This window comes from Paralichthys olivaceus, chromosome 21, assembly GCF_024713975.1.
Source record: "Paralichthys olivaceus isolate ysfri-2021 chromosome 21, ASM2471397v2, whole genome shotgun sequence".
Taxonomy (NCBI): Eukaryota; Metazoa; Chordata; class Actinopteri; order Pleuronectiformes; family Paralichthyidae; genus Paralichthys; species Paralichthys olivaceus.
Window position 1 is genome coordinate 352,483 of NC_091113.1, and position 25,052 is coordinate 377,534.

At 42.9% G+C, this 25,052-nt stretch overlaps 2 protein-coding genes across 6 annotated transcripts; one reads left to right on the plus strand and one right to left on the minus strand.

Moving 5' to 3' along the window:
• Positions 1-57: 57 nt before the first annotated feature.
• LOC109644927 (hydroxycarboxylic acid receptor 2-like) lies at positions 58-2,503 on the minus strand. Its single transcript, XM_020110401.2, has 3 exons — positions 2,366-2,503; positions 1,175-1,643; positions 58-907 (listed from the first exon to the last, which is right to left on the minus strand). Exons 2-3 carry the CDS (start codon positions 1,562-1,564, stop codon positions 215-217), a joined length of 1,083 nt encoding a protein of 360 aa, XP_019965960.1. The 5' UTR covers positions 1,565-1,643; positions 2,366-2,503; the 3' UTR covers positions 58-214.
• Positions 2,504-4,037: 1,534 nt separating this feature from the next.
• On the plus strand, positions 4,038-24,602 carry stxbp4 (syntaxin binding protein 4). 5 transcript variants are annotated; one of them, XR_011239784.1, is made up of 22 exons: positions 4,038-4,409; positions 6,519-6,592; positions 6,675-6,770; positions 6,883-6,952; positions 7,027-7,101; positions 9,719-9,804; positions 10,190-10,355; positions 11,054-11,186; positions 11,570-11,676; positions 11,786-12,011; positions 12,119-12,200; positions 13,136-13,218; positions 13,682-13,778; positions 14,127-14,245; positions 14,782-14,871; positions 14,986-15,051; positions 15,318-15,497; positions 15,651-15,742; positions 15,870-15,986; positions 16,815-16,864; positions 19,677-19,813; positions 19,937-20,865. XR_011239784.1 is itself a non-coding variant. In XM_069518071.1 (22 exons), exons 2-22 carry the CDS (start codon positions 6,526-6,528, stop codon positions 24,257-24,259), a joined length of 2,256 nt encoding a protein of 751 aa, XP_069374172.1. In that variant the 5' UTR covers positions 4,038-4,409; positions 6,519-6,525; the 3' UTR covers positions 24,260-24,602. The 5 variants fall into 5 exon arrangements, 4 of the variants coding, with proteins under 4 accessions (XP_069374172.1, XP_069374173.1, XP_069374174.1 ...); XM_069518071.1 differs by lacking the exons at positions 15,651-15,742; positions 19,937-20,865 and adding exons at positions 23,641-23,698; positions 24,109-24,602; XM_069518072.1 differs by lacking the exons at positions 14,986-15,051; positions 15,651-15,742; positions 19,937-20,865 and adding exons at positions 23,641-23,698; positions 24,109-24,602.
• The last annotated feature ends 450 nt before the right edge of the window (positions 24,603-25,052 follow it).

A 25,052-nucleotide genomic window follows, 5' to 3' on the forward strand; every position in this document is an offset into this window, starting at 1 on the left:
AGATATTTTGGTGCAACAAGTCAAAATTCGTTCAAAAGGATCAATAATTACACTTAATTAAAACCCACATTTTTAATTTGTTAAAAGTATGAATGTATATATATATATATATATTCAACAAATGAACCAAGACATTTACAAAAACAACAAATCTGAAGGAAACTTTAACCAACAATAATCAGGTATGTAGTCAATATTCTGGGAGAAGTTCTGATCACATGGCTTCACTCCCTCTGCTCATTCTCATGGATTTCAGTTCCTGTTGGGTCGTTGACTGATTTCCTGAAGAGGACGCTGAGTTTTCATTGGCAGTGGCGTCTTGACCACAGCACAGGGCGCGGGGCAACAAGCTGCAGAGGGCCTTCCTGAACATAGAGCTCGAGAAGACGTAGACGATGGGGTCCAGAGCCGAGTTCAGGAAGTTCAGTCCCAACGACACGATGGTGAGCTGTGTAAACGTGTAGAAAGCGGCACAGTCCCATGGGCGGTACGAGCGGACGACCCAAACCCCGATGGTCGTAACCGTGGTGGGCAAGAAGCAAACCATGAAGACTGCAACAATGGCGGCACACACTCGCATCGCCTTGCGTACCTTGTCAGGTTTGCCCATCTGCCGCTCCTTCAGGAAGCTGGAGATCCGGATGGAGCAGAACAGCAGCATGGCGAGCGGGATGAAGAACTCCAGCACCGTCAGGATCCGGTGCATGCCGACCAGGATGATGATGGCGCGGGAGGCCTCTTTGTACGACGTGAAGAAGAAGCACTGGGTCCTGTTGCCGCTGCCCTTTATGTGGCTGTAAGCTAACATGGGAACCCGAGGGCTGATCACCAGCAGCCAAACCAACAGCAGCACCAACGCAGCCTGATGCATGGTCATTCGGTTGAACCTGTGGTGAGGGTGGACGACCTGGAAGAGAGGACGCTGATCAGGCCTCAACTTAACTATTCAACTTTCTACACAAAGAAATGATCGGTCTGAGGACTTCAGACTGAAGCTGAACTTCAGGTGTGAACGGTTCCTCAGACCAGAAGAGGAGTTCTGGATCAAACTGAACCTGGTTCTGTTGGTTCACAGTGAAAACACTTTGTTGGACAGTTTGGACTTTTGGACCAATCACAGGAAGTAGAGACACATTAAACCATAGAAGAAGAGGAAGCTGCTGCAGTTTCTGACCTTAAAGTAGCGATAGATTGCCACCACGGTCATCAGAGCGATGCTGGCCGAGCGGTTGGAAAACATAAGGAAGAGGTTGATTCGGCACAACCCGTCTCCAAACACCCAGTGACCCCTGAGCAAGGCATCGATCCTCAGAGGGAGACTGAGGAGAGCGAAGAAGTCAGCGATGACCAGGTTAAAGAGGAACAGGTTATTGGGGTTCCAGGTCTTCAGTTTGAAACAGAAGATCCACAGGGCGACTACATTACCCAGAAGCCCCAGTATGACATCGATAGTAAGGACAGGGGGCAGGATCACACCCTCCAGTTGAATCCCGACAGGTGGGCAGCCGCCTCTGCCTCCACCGGAGACGGGGGTTGTGAAGTTTTCATTTTGCGCTGACAACATTTTTATAGAATAACTAACGTCCGTCTGATGAATCTGTTTAAATCGACTTTCTGGTCCAACTTGAATCACAGGTGTGGATCTAAGAAAGAGGAAGAAACGCTGTGACCTCACAAAGGAAAGTTTCAAGATTTAGGAAACATGATGCTTCCTTCTTTCTTCTTCCTTTTTTTGAATGAACTCTTAAAAAAAGAGAGAGAATGTTCGTTTGACCCAAAGGACTTCCTGTTTATCACAGATCTAATAATACGACATACAAGCAGTGGTGAGACATGAAATCAACAGTATGAGAAGATTTAAAAATATTGAATGTAAAAGTTCAAAAGGTGAATAAGTCTTTAATATAATTAAATGTCAGAACGTTTGGTTCACTACACGTTCAGAGCAACTATACGAGTGCATCGACATTTAATGTCATTTGGCCTCATTCACCAATATCTTAAAGATGTTCATACGTTTGTTCTTAAGAACTTTTGAAAGAGAACACAGATTATGACACGTCCTTGCAGAATTGTTCGTATCTGTTTTTATATTGATGAATGTCGTGTTCTGTGGAACGTGACAGTTCATTTCTTACACAAGAACAAATCCCAGAAATGTTTTTATAAAAGCTGTAAGTGGGTTAAGAACAGTTAAAGACAATTTAAAAAGTACTGACAAAAAATATGTTGTAACAAATAAACACAAAATAAAGCAATTAAACAAAATATTAAAGTTTTACGTTAGAAATATCAAACTTGTTTGTTTCCTGTTGACAAAATGATGAATGAAATGTGTTAAAGAACTCCATCATGCAGAACTCACCCGTCAGACGGACGACAGGATTTGATTCGTAAGGTGTCGGAGGAAGAATGAAGCGATGTGAGCTTCGTTCCTGTTCTTATGTCAGAAACATGTTTCCTCACTGACGCTGACTCAGCACTGACGTGACGTGTAAAATCTAAAATCCTGCTCAAAGATAAAATACATGAAATCCGTTGAAAAGATAAAACAATGACACTGAATCATTTCAAACTTTTATTCTGTCAGGTTTGTGCTGCTAATGCTAACTACTACTTCTTCATGCTACATAATCTCGGTCATGCTAATAGCATTTACTGTTAGCCCCAGCGTGAGCTAACATTTGTAAGACATGGTCAATGCTATGCTATCAAGGCTAGCATTAAACACCAGTGTGAGTCACGTGATCTCTGATGTACGATGGAAACATGAAGTTCAAACACCCGAACATGTGGCCGCTTCAGTTGGTAAAGAAACTCAAAAGGTTTCGATTGTCCAGTCTGAGCTACTGTAAAAAACATGGTGGCCTCCGTGATGGACCAGCTACTGATGTAAATATAACGTGTTTAAATATAACGTATTTAAATATAACGTATGTAAATATAACGTATGTAAATATAACGTATTTAAATATAACATATGTAAATATAACATATGTAAATATAACATATTTAAATATAACGTGTTTAAAAATAACGTATGTAAATATAACATATGTAAATATAACGTGTTTAAAAATAACATATGTAAATATAACGTGTTTAAATATAACGTATGTAAATATAACGTATGTAAATATAACGTATGTAAATATAACGTATTTAAATATAACATATGTAAATATAACATATGTAAATATAACATATGTAAATATAACGTATTTAAATATAACGTATTTAAATATAACGTATGTAAATATAACATATGTAAATATAACATATGTAAATATAACGTATTTAAATATAACGTGTTTAAATATAACATGTTTAAATATAACGTATGTAAATATAACGTGTTTAAATATAACGTATGTATAAGAAAACATCACGAGGGTTATTTAATGACAGGAGATCTGTATTTTTAAATCTGACACACTGAACCTTTAACTGCTCAACAATAAAGTTTTGTTTCAGGGTCGACCTCGGTCACACTTCCTGTGTCTCAGTGCTGACGTCCTGCAGGAAGGTTCAGGACAAACTGACGGTGTTGAAACGTTTCCTCTCTGCCGAGTTTTGAAAGCACCGGATTAACGTTGTTGCTGTTTAGAAAGAATCAGTGTTGAGTCAGAGCTGATTTATTTCAGAGTCTCGGTGAAAAAACTCAAAAGATCTTTTCCTCTCTAGATTTACTTTACTCACTATCGTCTGAATATAGTTTGTCTCCATCTGTCTTTTGAATCCAGTCGCTCTGTGTCCACTCTCAGTGAATGTCTTCATGTTGAACAGTTTCGTGTTCAAATACATTTAAGATTAGACTCTGAGAAACCAGGACGTGTCCTCAGTGACGGAGACTGTGTGTTTGTCTGTGAAGACATTTTGACATGCTCACCGCCTGTGTGTGTGTGTGTGTGTGTGTGTGTGTGTGTGTGTGTGTGTGTGTGTGTGTGTGTGTGTGTGTGTGTGTGTGTGTGTGTGGTATCAGCAGGGATTAGTGAGTAAAGGTAAAGTGTGTGTGTCTCTGTCCAGGCAGATTTCCATCTCAGTCTCTCTGTCTCTCTCTCTCTGTCTGTCTCTCTGTCTCTCTCTCTGTCTCTCTCTCTCTGTCTCTCTCTCTCTGTCTCTCTCTGTCTGTCTCTCTGTCTCTCTCTCTCTCTGTCTCTCTCTCTGTCCCTCTCTCTGTCTCTCTCTCTCTGTCTGTCTCTCTGTCTCTCTCTCTCTGTCTGTCTCTCTGTCTCTCTCTCTGTCTCTCTCTCTCAGTCCACACACCGACCCCTCTCTCTTCCCGCCTCCTGACGCTTGCTGCAGTGTCATGGCTGCTGCAGTGTGATTGGTCGGTTGTTGTGGGACCAGGCGAGATGCCGTTACTCGGTCGGGGACAGAGGATCGATTGGTCTGTCTCTTCTCTGCTGGTGAGCTCTGATCATTATTTACATTCTATCCTCGTTCTTTCTGCTCGTCACTTTGAGTTCATGTGGGTCACGTGACCTCAGAGGTGAAGTAGGTTTACCTCACAGTTTAAGTCTTGTGCTGTTCTAGGTCATACGTGTTACATGTTAAATAACAGTTTGGAGTGTTTGACGTGTTTATTCTTCTAATACAGTGAGTGAACTCCTGATCTACTACCAGTCCATGAAACAGAGTCCATGTGTCTGCTTCAATCATTAAGTTCAAGTCACAATTTCTTTAGAATTTGTGTAAAATGATCCGTCAGTTTCTACCACAGTCTGTGATTTAAGATGGACCCTGCCTCCTCCATGTTAGCAGATGGAATAATCATGACTGATTGCTTAAATAGACTTCTTATTGGCCAGGTGTGTGTGGGTGGGACCTCATTACCATAGCTCCACCTATGGCATAATTGTTTGCAGCATTGTAACCAGATGTGCGGAGCAGGCTATGACGCTGAAAGAATCCGATGTTAGCGTGCTCACTTCTCTGCATCCTGTTGTGAATCGTTATGTTCGTTAAGTCCTCATGTAATTACACACACACACATTAAGTTCATGGAATAGATGCTAATTGAAAATCCATTCACTTTTGAAAAAACTTGACATGAAGTCTTATCAACGTAAAGATTCTTCTCACGTCACCGAGAATCAGATACTTAGAAGACAAACTCATGGTCGCCCCCTATGGACGCCTGGAGTACAATATAACTTCTGTACTTTGAACAGAGGCAGATGTCTCCTCACTGACTCTGGCTCTCGAGGTTTCTCTCTGTTAATGAGAGTTTTTCCTCCACAGTCTCAAAGTGCTGCTCATCTTGGGAACTGTCGGTTTCTCTATATTTTGGTTTAAAGGTCTTGACCTTCTATGTAAAGAGCCTTGAGATAATGTATATTATGATTTGGCGCTATACAAATAAAATTGAATTGAAAAGTCGTGTTGCTCTGACGGACTCTGGTTCACTGGTGTCTCTCGGTCACAGTCTGTTCCCTCAGCCTGATGATAATCACAGGTGAAGCAGATTATCAGGTATTAAGTGATCAGTTTAATTGCTTCCTTGTGTCCCGGCCGTCGGGTTCACTGCTCGCTCTTGTGTTTGTGAGGCCCAGAGACCTGCTGCCGTCTGGTCGTTCATGTGCAATGATCCGTTTCGTTTTGATCGTGGCGCGACAAGAAAAACCCACAGAGGAGAGAAGTGAACTGGAGTCAGGCCCAGTCGCTCTTGTTGGATGAAACCAGTCCAGAGCTCCTGGTTCTAATCAGGGAGAATGTCACAAAGCTTCACCTTCACGTCGGAGACGTCCTCAAATGGTCGACATGCAAGGAACAACCTTTTTATTGATAATAATTGTTGTGTCTTCACTTTTATATATGAAATGTCGGTGGTGTTTCCTCAATGACATTTCTTTATCAAAGGGTTTGATAACAACCGATGTTTCGGAATCAGAACATCGTCACTCTCTAATTTACATATGTCAGCCCCAAATAATCAGTCAGGCTAGCTAGCAAAGATTGTTACATGTGATATTGTATAATATGAATTAAAAGATTAATAATTCAGTGTGATACAAACACAAATCAGCCGATTGTTCGCTCAGCTGGTAGTGAGCACCCTCTGCTGGATCACGAGCTAAACTTCGGTCTCGTGCTGCTTCAGAAAGATCTACATCAGACTGCAGCTCTGGGACAGTGAAGCCAAACCATCTTAATAGCCCCCTGGTGGCTGGCTGCAGAATAGGGCATACACCCCCACCCCTCCACACACACACACACACACACACACGGACATAATACTTACTCTGTCATGCCCCTCTGACAGTTTTTAATCAGAGTTTGTTGGAGTTTCCTGACGTCGCTGGATTGGATTGTTTGTGTGTGTGTGTGTGTGTGTGTGTGTGTGTGTGTGTGTGTGTGTGTGTGTGTGTGTGTGTGTGTGTGTGTGTGTCAGGGACAATGACAAAATCCTGACACGACAAAATGATTTGATTTATTTTTATAGCAGAGACACAGAGAGAAAGGACGAGGTAGGATGTTGTAGTGTTTTTGAATCTGTTGTGTTCATTGGTTGTCAGGGCGATCATGGGTCCGCATGGAATCAGCCGAGTCGTTCAGAGGCTGGAGTTCTGCGACTGCAAGAAGGGACTCGGTGAGTGTCGACCTGTGACCTCTGTGACCTCTGTGACCTCTGTGACAGCGTCTCTACATGTTCTGTGTGTGTGTGTTCACAGGTGTGAAGATAATCGGTGGTTACCGGGAGTCGACGGGAGAAGAGTTCGGTATCTACATCAAGAGGGTGATCGCTGGAGGTTTGGCTGCTCAGGACGGTGAGTTGAGTTTTTTTTATCATCCTCGCGTGTGTGTGTGTGTGTGTGTGTGTGTGTGTGTGTGTGTGTGTGTGTGTGTGTGCGAGCGTCTGATTGTGGCTCTCTGTCCCAGGTCGCCTCAGGTCAGGTGACTTGATCCTGGATGTCAATAACATCAGTCTGATGGGAGTGACCAATGAGAGGTGAGCGTGTTCCCTTAGTTTTTTTTTCTCATGTCAGCTGTTTGGGTTGACGTCAGTGTTCTGTCTCCTGATAGGGCGGTGGAGATCCTGAGGACGGCCTCGCTCTCGAATCACATGTCTCTGCTCGTCGCCAGAGACGATGATTCCAGGTAAAGAAAAGATGACGATCATCTGACGCTTGTTGCCGTTTGTCTCCATGGATACAGATCCGTTTTTTAACATTTAAATCATATCTGTTGGTGTTTGAGGTGAAAAAACCAAAGATTCGTTTGACAAAATAAAAAAACAGGATTGGATGATTTGACGTTCGGTGTTTTAATCCAGGTGAGTCGACTCGCACCTGCGTCTCATTTTTGTCTGTTAATCCTCTCAGACGCCTGAAAAGCTGCGTCCTCTGAAAACACGTTTTACTGGAGGGTGTGGTTTGTGACTCTGAGATTTCTGAGATGATTCACCTGGTTCACTTATGAACATCTGCAGCCAATCAAAGGGCTCGACACAGGTGACCATTTAAACAAGGTTCGATCAGACACTGGGCTTCAACTGACAAACAGCAGCCGAGGGTTTTATTCCTCTGAATCAGTGACACCTAGTGGTGGGAGGTGTTATGTTTTCAGGGTGTCCATTTGTTTGTCTCACTCGTGAAATATCTCTAAAACACTTTGAGGGAATTTCTTTTAAATGGACCCACAGATTCGATTAGGGGGTCAAAGGTCAAGGTTACTGTGGCCTCTTGAACATGACATATCTTCATCATGTGCAGCAAATCAGACACTGAGCTTCAGCAGCCGAGAGATTTTAACCTTTTGAATTTATCCTGAACTTTATCCAGCTGCTTCTTATCGCGTCTGAAAAACTTGAACCATCATAATCTTTATTTAGAGTCATGGAAACAACAAATACGAGAGGACTTGTCTTGCTGCTGATGAATTAACCACAAAGTTTTCTCGTAATGAATCTGAAACTCATGACATCGATGATCTGGACTCAAGAAGAAACCTGAAATCAAATCCAGGCGAAGGAGGATCCAGATCTCAAAGAGAAGAAGAAACCACGACACGAGGGAACGACGAGACCGAAGAAGTGAAGCAACGTAAAGATCCTCAACTAGACCTGAGAGACGACGTGACGTTCGTCCAGTGTCGGAGAAGTCGGAAACTTATAGAATCAGATGGGAAACATGAAGACAAGGACGTGTTTTTGATTGTGAAGATGGATCAGTAAACAGGAGTTATTTCTGCTCAGATCAATATTGGATCTGTTCTACTTTCTCAAATCTTCCTGTTATTGGATTCAGGAAACCTTTAGATTAATGAAGACAGATTCTCTGACGACTCCCTGACGGCGGTTGGGACTCGTGAAACTGTAATAGTCCGGTGGAGCTGAAGCATGAGTCAGTGGTTTGATACGTCCTGAGGCGACAGGCGGGAGGTAAACCGACCTGGCACTCTGCTGCCTCCTGAGCTTTTCCACGTCAGCCAGTCACGTCCACACAAACGCAGACTGACACAATAAGGACGCCATGATGTCCGTCCTCACTGCTCCGGCTCCAGCTGATCTCAGACCAGCACAAACAACCGCAGGCAGGATGTTGTTTCCACTGTGATGGTTCTGAAGAGACTGCAGACAATTTCAGTTCCTCATGTTCAAATGACCAGTAGAGGTCATAAACTCCTCCATGTTAGCAGATCGGACATGAACCAAACTCAATAAATCAAGGCTGTGATAATTGAGACTAAAAAATATTTTCTGGTGGAAGTTATTCTTCGTCCCTTTGTGTCCTGTCATTGTTACTATACTGTGTCCTCTGTGACCTCTAGGGTCAGACAGCTGACGTGTCTGTGACCTCTGGATCCTCTGATCCTGTTTATCAGGACCTGATCCAATCAAAGCCATATATGATTGACAGCAGTTCCCTCTGTGTCCATCAGAGAGAGACAAACACCCACAGATCTGACGACTGTCCTCACACGGTCCACCTCAATACTAATTTTAATTGTTGGGATTATTCTACCTTGAACGTGGCACAGTCTCAGAAAAATATTTAATATTGATATTATTATTATTCATATTCTCATGAAAGTACTTACTTAATTAAATGAATAACTTTAAACCAAATGACGACATCAGTAGTTAGTAAAGTAGAAGGATATGGAGTTCTGGACAGTGTCGAGGGTAATGAAACATTAATGAAACATTAATGAAACATTAATGAAGACAACATGTGTGTGAAAGAAAAACATTTATTATGAAAATAATCAAAGTTTAAACACACAAACTAACTAAAAGTACTTTCTAAATTCAGAAAGTCTGATTCTATGAACAGCATGACAGAACGAACCTTTACTTTAAATAACATATCTAAAAATACCACAACACTTCATCAAACTTATAAAACACCACACTTGTTAAAATAACAGTTCTGTGCATAGCCTGGTGGAATCATCCCAGTTGTGTTACCAGTTCATGAAAAGGGGACAGGTCCTTTTTGAGGTGCTGTTTGATTCCAGTGAACGGGTCTTACTGTTTGTGGCGCCTGTTGTCGTGCATATGTTGGTCGCTCGTGCTAAAGTTCTCAGGCTCTCGCGTCGCTGCCTTTTGGAAAGTTGTAAGAGTCTGTTCCAGGCGTAAAAATAATTATACTGACTTTTGGGATACAGGAGTAATGGAGTATATTTACATTAGAGTAACGTGTGTGTGTGTGTGTGTGTGTGTGTGTGTGTGTGTGTGTGTGTGTGTGTGTGTGTGTGTGTGTGTGTGTGTCAGGAGGCAGTTTGCTGACTTGATAGAAAAGTACGGCTCCAACAACGTCTCAGCTTCAGGACCAATTTCCCCAACTCACCTCTCCACAGGTAAAACCACACGTTCACCGTAACTTAAACAAGGTTTAACTGACCTTCGTCTGTTTAAAGAAGCTTTCGAACTGTCCTGAGTCCCCCCCAAAAAGATGTCTCCACCTTTTTAAACATTTTACGAGTTCACAAAAAATTAACTTTGAGAAATTGTTGAGAAAATTACAAGTTTTAATTTTTTACTAAATGTTCTGTTAGTGAACAATTTGTCTTACATTTCCTACAATTTAATATTTTGGAGATAAAAAAAAAGAAATATAATGTAATTTCTATAATTAATCCTCTCTCTCTCTCTCCTCCGTCTTGCTCTATTTCTCTCTCCTTTCTTCTTCTCTCCCACCTCTTCCTGTTCACTCTTTTTTCTTCTTCTCTGGTGTTTGTTCAGGGAAGCTGACGGACGCGGCCTCATCGTCCTCCTCCAGATCAGAAAGTCCTCAGCTGCTCAGTAAAGAGGGGGTCACTCCCTACGCCCACGCCCCCCCTTCATCTGCCAGCTCCCCCCACACTGTGCACACGCACATGCACATGCACACGCACACGCAAGCCTTCAGGTAAGAATCAGGTGCTGCTCTGTTAAATATTAAACTGAATTCATACAAATGAGTTTTAAATCAAAGTGATGTTTTTCAGTAATATGAAATTCATGAGAAGAATTTAAAGTAAGACATTTTAAAATGACACTTTTTATGAAAGATTTGAAAACTTTGATGTTTTATATTTCATTTTTAAATTCGTTTATTCTTTGTTATATTCAAACACAGAAAATCAGCATCGTCATGGTGACGTGATGTCACATCGCTGGATGTCACTAAAGAAAATTAACTCAAACACATCGAGTAAATAACGTGTTTCATCATGAGTCTATGAAAGATGTCACTCTGATGACATCATCTTACACAACAATCCACCAATCACAACCATACTTGACCAAAGCAGACCCGCCTCCTGCTGGTTGTCGACCACAATGTAAACAAGAGTGAGGAAGAGGAAAGAAGACTTTTTCTCTCTCTCTCTCTCTCTCTCTCTCTCTCTCTCTCTCTCTCACTCTCTCTCTCTCTCTCTCTCTCTCTCTCTCACTCTCTCTCTCTCTCTCTCTCTCTCTCTCTCTCTCTCTCTCTCACTCTCTCTCTCTCTCTCTTTCTCTCTCTCACTCTCTCTCTCTCTCTCTCTCTCTCTCTCTCACTCTCTCTCTCTCTCTCTCTCTCTCTCTCTCTCTCTCTCTCTCTCTCTCTCTCTCTCTCATCTTCAGCGACAGCGTCATTCAGTTGATCTGCGTTGCCAAGGGAACAGGCCTGGGGCTTGTCATCAAAGGCGGAGCCAACCGTGACGAAGGACCAATGGTGTTCATTCAGGAAATCGTGCCTGGAGGCGACTGTCATAAGGTCAGATTCCCGCAACCTTTACGACCACTGAGCCACCGAGCCGTAGGAAACCACGTCCTGCTCCATGTTACCAGAGGTGTCCCTCAGGGCTCCGTCCTCAGTGAATCTAAACACTAGATTCAGCTTCACCGATGCAGATGACACCCACATTTATATTCAAACCTAAAAAGTTATTTGATACTTAATCACCATTTCAGATTCACAAAATAAACTTCAGCTTCCTGTCAATAAATGTTCAACTTTTATTTCATTTATTTATTTTATTTCATTCCGAGTTTTAATTCCATATTTTGCTTTAAACTTAAAATTGCCATGAGGACCATCATGGTTCACTAGTGTTAATTAAAAGTGTCTGATCTAAATGTGTGTTTGTGCTGTTTCAGGACGGCAGGCTGCAGGTCGGGGACCAGCTGGTGTCCATTAACAAAGAGTCTCTGATCGGTCTGACGTACGAGGAGGCGCGGAGCGTCCTGGCTCGCACCAGACTCAGGTCTGATCTGAATGTATTATTAATTGAGTCAATAATTACAGCTGAATAACAATAGAATTGTTTTCTATGTATTTATACTTCATCACTTAAATAAAAAGTTTTTATTCAGATCAGACCCGACGGTGGAAATGGCCTTCATCAGACGCAGGTTGTCCTCCAGCTCCAGCAGCGGGCCCCACAGCCCCATTTCCCTCCAGGGGTCAGGAGGTGGAGGCGGGCCCCAGACAAGGGCCCCTGGGCTGGGGGCCAGGCCTCCGCAGCCGTCCATGGTGACCAAGATCTCGTCTAGCCTGAATCCCTCCAGTGAAACGCTGCCGGCCGTCAACGTGAGCCAGGTCCGACGTGATTTCACTTCATAGTCACTGCAGGGGAACATGATTATCTTAAATCCATCCTCTGGGATATTTGCAGACCCTCATTAACATCTGTGTAAATGTTGCAGGTGTGTGTGTCTCCAGTCAGGACGGATCACACTGGTGTTTCGTCTCCGCCACAGAGCGACGACGCCTCCGACACAAATGCTGGTATGTTAATATTAAGGGGAAATTAAAGTGAACAGCAGACAAAGATAAAAATCACCACAAAACCATGAACCAATCAGAGGCCAGGCGTGGGACAGATGGCGTGTGGTTGGCTGTTAGTCAGAGGAGGAAGTGAGGCAGGCAGGAGGTCTGGCCTGTGATTGGCTGTGGAGGAGAGACAGTGATCCTCTGGTCTCTGTTTGTGTTGTTCTCTGACAGTTGGGCGAACAGATTCTGTCTGAAAACAATAAAGTTTAGATTCAAACATTCATTTTAGTACGAATAAATAAAATAGAGACTGAGCGACCTGCCGACGTTAACAACATATTTGTTTTCAACAAGACTTTGAATGAAGATGATCGACATGACAGGGCCCGAAAAAATGAAGCCAAAACATCTGGATCGCCCCCTGGTGTCTGACTGGAGGATAGATTATTAACCTCCTCCATGTTAGCAGATGGGACATGAACCAAACTAAAAAGACAAAGTAGACGTTAAATAAATGTTTGTCAAAGATGTTTCTGTCGTTTCAGCTCGTTCTCATCTCACTGATGTTCAAGTGTCTCTGATCAGTTTGGTTTGAATCAGTTATTTGATGATATAAAAACAGGCGGAGACGTCATGATTGACAGCTGACAATGACTCAGGATTGGTGGAGTGTGTGTGTGGGCGGGACCTCGACCCCACGGCTCCAGGATCACTACTGCACAGACTCAGTCGATTATGTCATCACCACAAGATGGCCGTGTTTGTATCCGAGAGATTTGACTTTACTGTGTCAAAGTCATGATTTACAGTCTTTGATCTTTGTTTACAGTCTTTGATCTTTGCTTACAGCTGTCAGTCAGACCGAATCAACACGAGCTCTCTGATCGGTCTCATCTTCTGTTTGTGTGGATTTTTTGGTTGTTGTTTATTTGAATGATTTGATTCACCAGAGCCAATCAGCATTCAGTGTCCGGCTGCGCAGAGGAAGTGCTCGCTCGCCAGCTGTCGCCTCAGACTGGAGCGGATGGAGCAGGTTCGTGTTTGTTCTTATGATTCACTCAGAGTCATAAAATCCTCGATTTGACTTGACCACGTCATGACATCACTTCCTACTAGTGGCAGAAATTACACTCTGTGTGTGTGTGTGTGTGTGTGTGTGTGTGGTTGTGTGTTAATCAATCTTTGTGTGTGTGTGTGTGTTAATCGATCTTTGTGTGTGTGTGTGTGTGTGTGTGTGTGTGTGTGTTAATCGATCTTTGTGTGTGTGTGTGTGTGTGTGTGTGTTAATCGATCTTTGTGTGTGTGTGTTTGTGTGTGTGTGTGTGTGTGTGTGTGTTAATCCCTCTGTGTGTGTGTTAATCGATCTTTGTGTGTGTGTGTGTGTTAATCGATCTTTGTGTGTGTGTGTGTGTGTGTGTGTGTGTTAATCGATCTTTGTGTGTGTGTGTGTGTGTGTGTGTGTGTGTGTGTGTGTGTGTGTGTGTGTGTGTGTCCAGGCTCTGGACCTGATTGGTCTGAAGCTCACAGACGCTCAGCGACAGACTCTCAGGTCCAGACTTCGAGCTGATGCGACGGGGACGGTGGCCTTCACAGGTAAGATGACAGAACTCCCACGACCCCTGAACTCACCTTTGACCTTTGACTCGTCAGGTTCAATTCTGTGTCAGATCTTTTTTTTCACATTTTCACTCTGACTAATTTTCATGGATTTGGAGATAAAATATTCTCTGGAGGAATTTGTTGTTTTTAAAAAGTGTTTTTTATCCATCGAGACAAAGTTTTTTCTCTTTGTTCAAATTATGTTTTTTTAAATCATATTTATTTCAAAAAACACCAGAATGAAGTTTATCTTTAATTGTTCCGCACCTGAAATAACTCACTTTAATAAATTAAGTGTGTGTGTGTGTGTGTGTGTGTGTGTGTGTGTGTGTGTGTGTCCAGATTTTGAGAGTCTGATCCGGGAGCTGTTTCAGCCTCAGCTGGAGGATTTGTCTGTTGCTCAGTCGAGGTTCACGTCTGTTGATCTGCGCAGTCTGTTGGAGTCGCCCATCAACCTGCGGGTAAGAGCACGCCGTCGTCACCGCCGCCGCCACACTGCTGCAGAAACACAACAGCAGTAGTACAGATACTGTAGTAGTCTTACAATCCTACAGTATTTCAAAGACTCCTTCAAACGAATCCTTTCATTCCTGAGTCTCAGTCAGAAACATCAGATCCCTGTCGTCATGTTAGATCATCAGCTGGTTCGACCGCTGGGCCTCATCAACCCTGTGACTTTGATCCGTTGACACTTGGTGGACGCGTCGCTTCAGTGGGGGCGTATAGATTTTCTGCAGTACCGAGGTCACATGGTGTCAGAGCGATAATCGACCACAGCCCGAGAGAGAGACAGAGACAGAGAGCGATTGGGAAAATGTGGATTCATTGGCCTTTGAAAATAATGGAGAAGGAGCAGCTGATTTCTTTTTGTGTTCATGTTAACAGGATTTATATTCAATCAACAATTAAAACAATTAAATAAGTGAATAAATTCAACTTAAAAACGTATGTGTGTGTGTGTGTGTGTGTGTGTGCGTGCTTGTGCGTGCGTGCGCAGCCGTCACTGTCGGACTTAGAGGACCTGGAGGAGATGGAGAGACTGAGGAAGGAACACATCGAGGCTCTGAGAGAGATCAAGAGGCTGCAGGTAAAACAAACACACACACACACACACAAATACACACACACACACACACACACACACACACACACACACACACACACACACAGGATGAGCTGGTGTGTGTTGTTGTGTTTCCAGGACCAGCTGATCGAGTCTCAGAGAGTTCACCATCAGATGGAGGAGGAGCTTAGTAAAGTCAGACAGGTGAGACCTGCTGTAGGTCGGAGTCATGTGACACCACCTGAGGAGTGGTGATGTCATTTATTTGTCACCCAGTGGTCAGAGTCAGTCTGTCTGTTCGAAGGTCAAAGGTCACCAACCTCATGGTCTGAATCAAGTCCAGGTTTTCTGATATTTTAACTACGATGGTTTATTTTATTTCTGAGCTTTGAGCGTTCTCTGACAATGAATTTCTCTTCTTCTTCTTCTTCTCCTCTGTCCTCCCTTGCTCCATCCCTCCATCCTGACAGGAAGTAAAACTTGGAGCTGAGGAGAGTCGGGCTCTGAGGACTCGGATCCAGTTGGCCGAGGCGGCTCAGAAGCAAGCGAGAGGGATGGAGATGGACTACGAGGAGGTGATCCACCTGCTGGAGGCCGAGATCGCCGAGCTGAAGACTAAGAGGGTGGAGCAGCCGCCGTCTACCACTAAGGTGACTTCACTTTACCAACGGACTGTAAATATCGACACGTCTCCACCTCCTCCAGAAATAAAGTAAATGAATCATCTCCAATTTGAGTGCAGTAGTAGAATCGGTGCAGTGGTAAATGGTGGAGGTGATATCGTGGTCTTTGTTTTTTCTCAGAATGAATCCCCACGTGTCTCTGCAGAGGGCGCTGTCACAGTTCCACCGTGTTGTTTCTGGAGACTAATCATCGAACAGCTTTTCTTCTTCTGGTGTTTTAACAATGAAAACATTTAACTTTGTGAAGCTCAGAGACGGAGACAGCCTCCATGTTTGTTTTCACTCTGGTGAAGACGATTTTCACCGACTGAAATGTTTCCATGGTTGTTTTGATCTCAGGAGGAAACAGACGAGATGAAGAAGAGAGTGGCCGTCCTCCAGTGTCAGCTACGGAAGAGTGAAGCGGCCAAAAAGAGCTTCGAGTTGTCAACAGGAAAACTGCTGAGTTTTGTTGAGGTGAGAACACACACACACACACGTACAGATGTTTAATTAGACACACACACACACACACACACGTACAGATGTTTTAGACTCACACACACACACACACACACGTACAGATGTTTTAGACTCACACACACACACACACACGTACAGATGTTTTAGACTCACACACACACACACACACACACGTACAGATGTTTTAGACTCACACACACACACGTACAGATGTTTTAGACTCACACACACACACACACACACGTACAGATGTTTTAGACTCACACACACACACGTACAGATGTTTTAGACTCACACACACACACGTACAGATGTTTAAGACTCACACACACACACACACACACACGTACAGATGTTTTAGACACACACACACACACACGTACAGATGTTTTAGACTCACACACACTCTCCACATGTGGATTAATCAACTGCTGAAAATATTCCCCAAGAAAATCAGTTTCCAAACTTACAGTGACTTTTTTTGAAATGTGTTGATGTTCGCAGAAACTAAAGCTAAAAGTTGATCAGAAAATCGATTTAACGTAAAGAAACAGGTTTTATGATGGACATCAAATGCTGGAGATTTTGACCAATGAGGTGTCTTCACAGCTTCAAGCCCCGCCCTAAAGGTACTTGTACTTGGTAAACAACAAATCCTTGTAAAGTTTGTGAAAACGCAGATGTAGAACAACACAGGAAACCTTTTTTACACACGGATGAAAACATGGTTGACATATGTGTTCCTGTTTGTCTCCATGACAACAGCATGTGATGTTTTAGGTTCAGGTTCATGTTGTTTTCCTTCTTTCTCTGTTTCTGCAGAACGTTGAGGACTTCCTACTCGAAAGTCAAGGACCAACCAAGAGCTACAGGTGTGTGTGTGTGTGTGTGTGTGTGTGTGTGTGTGTGTGTGTGTGTGTGTGTGTATGTGTGTACAGGTCTAGACACGATGAAGTGTGTAAACGCTGTTGTTCTCACTGGAAAACTCTGGAGCTGAGTTTGAATCCTGACAAACAGAAACTGAGATGTTTGGACACGATGACGCTCTCGACCTCTTGTTGGTTCTTTTCTGAAATGACGTTGTCTTCAGTGATTGGTCAGGCTCCTGTCACATGACCTCCTTCAAGTGTAGAAACAACATGGAGAATGAAAGTGTCACTGAGCCTGTTGTCTTCGCTAACAGCTGCTGCTCAGTTACATTCTGTATTTTTTACATGACACATGTTAACATGTGGCGGAGACCAGATGTTATCACAGCTGTTCACATGATTTATTGTCAGCGTGGACAAGGATTAAATGTGATGCAGAGACAAAACACTGGACAGTTAGAAAACGACCACACGTTGTGTGGATGAAATCTTTTCTTCACCGACATTAATGAGGATTCAAGTAAAAACCCTCAGATTGTGAATTAGCTTGTTTCTGCTTCACGTCCAGACTGAACCAAAGACTCAGAGCTGCAACACCTGAGTCACTTAATGAGAGATCCTGCAGAGAGAAGAGCCCATTAACTACACACACACACACACACACACACACACACTCAGTGGTCCGTCTTGGCCCACTTCAGCCTCGGCAGGACAGCAGTTAGCTCCTGTTAATGGCCGCCTGCAGCGTGAGGCAATGGTGTTATGAAACAACTCGACCTGTAGAGAGTGTGTATGTGTGTGTGTGTGTGTGTGTGTGTGTTTGTGTGAGAACAAAGATCACCACAGAAGAAGAAAATCAGTTTGGTCTTTGTTCTTCACTTTCTTCTTGGTGACAGATTTTTACCTCTTTAAGATGTTTGTGGTTCTCTCCGTCTTTTCTTTCTCTACATTTCTTCCCTCTGTTTTTTTTTATCTACTCCTGTTTCCTTCTTTCCTTCATTTCCTCCTCATATATTTCTTTCCTCAAAACTTGACTTTCTTTGTTTTGTTTTCTCTTTTATTCTTTGTTTCATACGTTTCTCTGTTATCCTTTATTTCCTTCTTTGCTCACTTTTTCTTTTGAAATATGTTTCTGTTAATTCCTTCACGTGTTAACCTCCATTGAAACAGACATCACATGTGTGTTTCAATGGAGAAAACTGTCGGGGAGGTCGATTGGTTGTTTAGAGCAGCCAATAGCTCCGAGTGTTCATCGTGACGTCACAACGACACCTGCAGGGTGAAAATCGGTGTTTGATGAGGAATGTGCAGCCTCTTGTCTCTTCAGCTCCACATGATCATCAGTATCAGGACTTTGAAAAGTTAGTGCTGCTGCTCTAGAGGATTTCAACTCTTGAACAATTTTAAAAACACTGGAAACTATTTTTAATCTTATAATCTTCAGAACCATACACTGGAGGATTCGACCTGAGCGTCAGACCACACACTTGCTGTTTGCAGGAAACGATTTCACGGTAGCTTCTGACCCGAGTGTGGAAACTCACATGATTAAACGAGACTTCAGTAGAAAAACAGACAAAGTATAGATGAGGTCTGAAGACTCTCTCTCTCTCTCTCTCTCTCTCTGTCTGTCTGTCTGTCTCTCTCTCTCTCCTCTCGTGTGAAGCAGCCATAAGAACCTGAGTCTGTTGTGAGGAAAGAACCAAACTGTCTCTTTAGTGGACGAGGAAATGTTTGGTCGACTGAGACGTTATCATTGGTCAAATCCGACAAGATTTCTCAATGTTCTTTACTAAAACGTATTTTACTCTCGTATAATATAATATATAATATATGATATAATATATAATATTGTCAACATCTCAAAATATCCTTTTCTTCATGTCCCTGATAATCTGTCGTAAGATTAAACCTTGAACCTTTTTAATATCGTCATGACGTCGCCTCGTCCGTTTCCTCCTGATTTGCAGCAGATGAATAAAACCTCCTGCTCAGGTTGTGTAAGTGTGATTCAGTGAATCAGGTCAATCGGTCATGTTATGAAGTCTTCCAGCTTTTCTTTTTATTTCAGTCCAGGTCAGTGGGACACCTCAACTCGTCTTTCGTAACCGTGGGACCTCCTCTCTCATCTCACCTGCCCATGTGAATCTAGGCCACTTCACAGCTACTGCTTCTCTTTCTCACAAATAAATGACTCTGTGCTGCCATCACGTCCTTCATTGTTCTGAATATTAGTCTGAATATTAGTCTCGTTAAAGCTCTGACCAACAGAGAGGGTTGTTTCTCCGAGGAGAGAAGCTGCAGCACATTTCAGCTCAGTGTGTAAAGAGGAGGGACTCGATTTACAGATTTCAGTGCAGAGAGAACTGAGTAACAACGAGGAATTTATCCTCACATGTTCCTTACGTGTTCCTCACGTGTTCCTCACATGTCAGAGTGAGTCCATGAGAGAAACATCTGGAACCTTCTCAGTGAGCGAGTGGGCGTGTCTCTGAGGTTTCTAACACGTGACGGACGTGAAACTGAAGAAGACGAAAACGTCCACTTGGAAAGACGAGGAGGTTCCAGATGTCCTCTTGTCCACGTTCACACCTGATGATGTCACTAAATCCTTCACACTGAACCTGTAACTTAACGTCACGATGGTTAAAATGGAGACGTTTTAGCGCCACCTCTGGTCTAACATCTTCCTGTTGTTGTGAACATGGGACATGGGACACTGGGACAACAGTGAGAGGAAGTGGAGACGTGTCGTCCATCTCTATTTGTACTGTGTAGTTTCTGTCGGTTGACTCCTCCCACTCTCTTTCTGCAGCTCTGGAGAGGCTAAAGTCGGGGCGTCGCCTCAAGGTCTCCCTCCACGCTACAAGAAGAGTCCCTGGACGGCGGCGACGCTGGCTCAGGAGGCGACGGAGCTCACGAGGACCGTCAGAGCGATTCTGGAGGTGGACTGTAAGTGACGTCCTCCACACGCTGGTCTGCATGTCCTCCTCCTCCGTCTCTGTGCTGCCCTGCATGATGAAGCTGAAACCGAACTGATCCCGTCGACCTGAGCGACTCTCCTCCCCCTTTCAGTGCTGACCTTCTAGACGACCCGGCTGTCGGAGAAGGAAGGGGGTGGGGCCCTGAGTCATCAGCAGGAAGTCATCAACCAACCACTCCTCCCTGTCAACTCCTCGTCTCCTCAGTTCCTGTTAGAGACGGACTCGTGTCTTAGCTCTGCATGAAACATTGTTGTAATCGTCAACTCAGTGTCTTTATTCCAGAGTTTCAAACAAAGACGTCGTCTGTGATTTCCAGAACAATGTTAGAAGAAATCGTTGTAAATTAGAAGATTAGCTGGAAAAGTTTTTGGTGAGAAACGTCTGCAGGTCGACTCACTGGACTGAGACACGACATCAAGATTTAAACTTTGGTTAATGATGAGACGAGTTTCACTCAAAGAACCAGAAACATCAGGTCGAGCTGACGGACGAGAAGGAAACAAAAGATGTTCTCAGGACCTTCACACCTTGTTTGGTGACCTTCAGGTGTGAAGGTTCCTCAGACCAAAGTGAAGTTGGTAAAAGGATTTGATTTGAGTCGGAGAAGAACTCGTGATGATTGGTGGAGGAGTGAGATCCACTGAAATAGTTTGAATGAATTCAGTCTGATCAGATCCGAGTCAACAAACTGGATCGAAAACACGTTCACATCGTAAAACTTTCCAGTCGTAGCAGCAATAACAACATCATGAGACACGGCAGCTCATCGAGGTTCTAAAAAGGAACTGGTGCACTGGTGCAGACGCTCTGTTAGAAAACTCTGTAGCTTCTGATCCCTGCTGAGTGTGAAGCTTCGTGTTCACTAGATTTAACCAGCGACAGGAAGAGCGACCCACAATGCTTTGCTCAGGAGGGAGGAACCAGCTCGGACAGTTTAAACCTGAAACCAGCGCTGGTGCCACGATTCCGACACTTTTATCATGTGCTGTAAATCTGAGTAAATATTTTAAAACAAACAAATCACCAGTCGTTCTTTGTTACTACGAACGTCCGTCAAGTTTTTAGTTTCTAGGTCAGACCTGATCACTGACTCTATATAAAGATCAACTGACTGTATATAAAGATCAACTGACTGATCACTGACTGATCACTGACTGTATATAAAGATCAACTGACTGTATATAAAGATCAACTGACTGTATATAAAGACCATCACTGACTGATCACTGACTGATCACTGACTGTATATAAAGATCAACTGACTGTATATAAAGATCAACTGACTGTATATAAAGATCAACTGACTGTATATAAAGACCATCACTGACTGTATATAAAGACCATCACTGACTGTATATAAAGATGATCACTGACTGATCACTGACTGATCACTGACTGTATATAAAGACCATCACTGACTGATCACTGACTGATCACTGACTGATCACTGACTGTATATAAAGATCAACTGACTGTATATAAAGACCATCACTGACTGATCACTGACTGATCACTGACTGTATATAAAGATCAACTGACTGTATATAAAGATCAACTGACTGTATATAAAGACCATCACTGACTGTATATAAAGATGATCACTGACTGTATATAAAGACCATCACTGACTGTACATAAAGATCAACTGACTGTATATAAAGATCAACTGACTGTATATAAAGATCAACTGACTGTATATAAAGACGATCACTGACTGATCACTGACTGTATATAAAGACGATCACTGACTGATCACTGACTGTATATAAAGACCATCACTGACTGATCACTGACTGATCACTGACTGTATATAAAGATGATCACTGACTGTATATAAAGATCAACTGACTGTATATAAAGATCAACTGACTGTATATAAAGATCAACTGACTGTATATAAAGACCATCACTGACCGATCACTGACTGATCACTGACTGATCACTGACTGTATATAAAGACCATCACTGACTGATCACTGACTGATCACTGACTGATCACTGACTGTATATAAAGACCATCACTGACTGATCACTGACTGATCACTGACTGTATATAAAGATGATCACTGACTGTATATAAAGATCAACTGACTGTATATAAAGATCAACTGACTGTATATAAAGATCAACTGACTGTATATAAAGACCATCACTGACTGTATATAAAGACCATCACTGACCGATCACTGACTGATCACTGACTGATCACTGACTGTATATAAAGACCATCACTGACCGATCACTGACTGATCACTGACTGTATATAAAGACCATCACTGACTGATCACTGACTGTATATAAAGACCATCACTGACTGATCACTGACTGATCACTGACCGATCACTGACTGATCACTGACTGTATAAAGACAACGTGTCTCCACTTGCACAAATGAAACCAGAACATCACAGATAAATACTGAAATGTATTTGAGGGTTTTCAGTCCCAGTAAATAGTCAGAGCCGAGCTGCTTCATGTCAACATGAGTTTTCATCACCTCATTTATTCGAATGTATTTATTCAGGGTCACAGCGTCGTCATTTATAAAATCCTGTTCGAGATCCTGAAGAGACGCAACACAACCAAGTCATGGCTCCGAGAAAAAGTAGGTCAGTGTGTGTGTAGAATTACCTGACACTTCCTGGATATGTGCACGTCTTTAAACACGCACACACACACACACACACACACACATTTCATGATAAACTGTTTCACTTCATTCATTCCTTTTATAAAAGCAGCACCTCGGACCCGGTCACCATGACAACCATGTCTCCTAGGATTTTACATTCATAACATCTTATCTAATATCACTTAACTAAATTCAAATCTGAGGATCAGGATAATTTTTTCCTGTCGATGGTTCACAATGAAAATATGTTGCAGTCAGATTGAATCATCCAGTGACTCGTAACATTTAGAGAAAATAGAAACAGAACATTCGAGAGTAAAATCTAAAGAAACTGCAGAGGATGAGATTTATAATAAGATCTTTTAGCAAGATTAAATTAAACCCAAAGACAGACTCACATTAGATTTCTCTAAATATGGTTACTTCTGGTTTCAAAACCAAGATGCTGCTGAAATGCCAAACTTCACGGTGACGGTGGATCCTGGTTGGACGACTGGTTGGTAAACTGCTCTTCAGAGACACAATAATAAATAATGATCATAAAAGATCTTTAATCACAGAATCAAATCTATTTGATTCTAACTCCGGCTCAGATCAGGTTTAATTAAAAACCAACCCGATGAGATTTCTGTCTATTGGACACGGTGAACAGATGTTCATTAAAGAAAGTATTATCATCTTCATCATCTTCATCATCGTCAGTCTGTGTGTGATACCTGTGGATGTGATGAGCAGACACGTCACAACATGTCGTTAATCACCGGCCGTGTGGCCCCTGGTCGCTGATACGAGGCTCAGCACAATCTCTCTTTTCTCTGAACGTGTCAAACGCTCGGTTTCATTTTACCACTTCTCGTCCACAGGGCAGCATTTGAGACTTCGCCCCCTTTTGTTCACCGTAACAGGGTCAAGAGACGTTTTATCGGGTGGCGTGTACAATAAGTGCAGCCGTGTGGAAAAGTACAGCAGCTTGGCGCTCGCAGTGACGGGCGGAGGTTCCTGGAATCACTGAGCTTCTCAGGAAAAACACTCAGGATGGATGGAAACTTAATATTTGTGCTCATCTCTTGGCCTGATTACGTCTGCGTGTTCAAACTGCAGCTACACATGATCCACACAGGACAGAACATATCATTAACATGTTAACCCCCACCTTCCCACAGGTCTTCCTTACGGCTGGGAGGAGGCCTACACTGCAGACGGAGCCAAATACTACATCAAGTAAGAAAACTGGTAAACCAGGAAAATGTCCAGATGACCAGAGGTGTCTCCATGATGATCATTGTTCAGGTTCAGTGTGAAGGATTAAGTTCACGTGTCACGTCTGGACTTCAGTTAGTGTCTGAAAACAGCCTCGTCAACACGATGTCTCAAAATCAGCCTCAGAGAATTTCTTCATCTTCAGCTCAGATGTTCTCTTCCACTAAAACATGAACTGATGGTCAAAGATCGAAGGCCCCAGTGACCACATGAAAATATCTGTATGTGACAGAGACTGCTCTGATTGGTGGAGACACACCCACAGGGCGGTGATTCGAGTTTTCATCAGGATCCATCAATTATTATCCTGTGAAATCAGTGAAAATACACAAACGTCTCTGAGCATCTCATGTTTTGTGTTTTTGTGACAGTCACATGACCCAGACGACATCATGGAGCCTCCCGGAGGCGAGCAGCAGCGTGGGACCTCCCAGTCCTCCAGAGGCCTCAGAGAGAGGGGGGGGGCATGACGGGGAGACGACAGAGCCGAGACCCAGCCCGTCCATAGAGACGGAGATGTAGAGCGTCCCACCTGTCCTCTCTGTCGTCATGGTTACTGCAACAGTTGGATGTTTTGGAACGTGGTGAAGAAACGCTGCAGTTAAAGTCATGAACGTTCAGTTTATTTCCTGTGAATCCTCAGAACCATCACTGAGCCAATAATTCATAAAACTTTATTTTTGACCTTTGAGCTGCTGAAGATCGACGAATCACACGAAGGATTCAATGAAACCTAACAAACTTCCTGAACAATGAAAACTTCAGCTAATTTTAAGTCTGACATTATTTTATTTAGAGTTTATCATCGTTTTCTGATTTAAAGATGCTGTGTAAACATGCGTGTTAATAAATTATTCTAAAATCATCTTTTGTTTATTACCTGAAACTTTCTAAAAGATAACGATGTTTCTATGTAATTCAACCTGTTTCACACTAAATGTTCAGGCGAGTTCATTTCATCATCATTTAAATGATTTTTTCTGCCATCAGTTGACAAAATGAAAGAGAAGTGAAACTAATTTGAAAGGTTTTTCAAATATTTTCTGGATGAAACTGAAATGGGACATTGACAGAGTTATTCGGACTCTTTGCTTTGACTCTTGAAGTTCAGTCTTGTTTCTCTCGATCTTTGATTGGACGCCAACTGTGTTAAATTCAGCTGATTAGACAACAATAGATTCAGACACACATGTGATCTAGAGGAGGACTCGGCGGACGAGGAGCTAAGATTCCAGAGGAGCTGGAGCCAATCACAGAGTTTCCACACATTGAAACGTGATAAACTGTTGGTGCTGGACAAGACGTGAAAACAATC

What these genes read in the sequence shown, in the direction of transcription:
- stxbp4 (XM_069518071.1), top strand. Translation starts at nt 6,526, where the DNA reads ATGGGTCCGCATGGAATCAGCCGAGTCGTTCAGAGGCTGGAGTTCTGC. An exon ending in ATGGGAGTGACCAATGAGAG is followed by an intron (nt 6,953 to 7,026) that starts GTGAGCGTGTTC and finishes GTCTCCTGATAG; the next exon opens with GGCGGTGGAGATCCTGAGGA. An exon ending in CCCAACTCACCTCTCCACAG is followed by an intron (nt 9,805 to 10,189) that starts GTAAAACCACAC and finishes GTGTTTGTTCAG; the next exon opens with GGAAGCTGACGGACGCGGCC.
- LOC109644927 (XM_020110401.2), bottom strand. Translation starts at nt 1,564, where the DNA reads ATGTTGTCAGCGCAAAATGAAAACTTCACAACCCCCGTCTCCGGTGGA. An exon ending in CAATCTATCGCTACTTTAAG is followed by an intron (nt 908 to 1,174) that starts GTCAGAAACTGC and finishes CCTCTCTTCCAG; the next exon opens with GTCGTCCACCCTCACCACAG.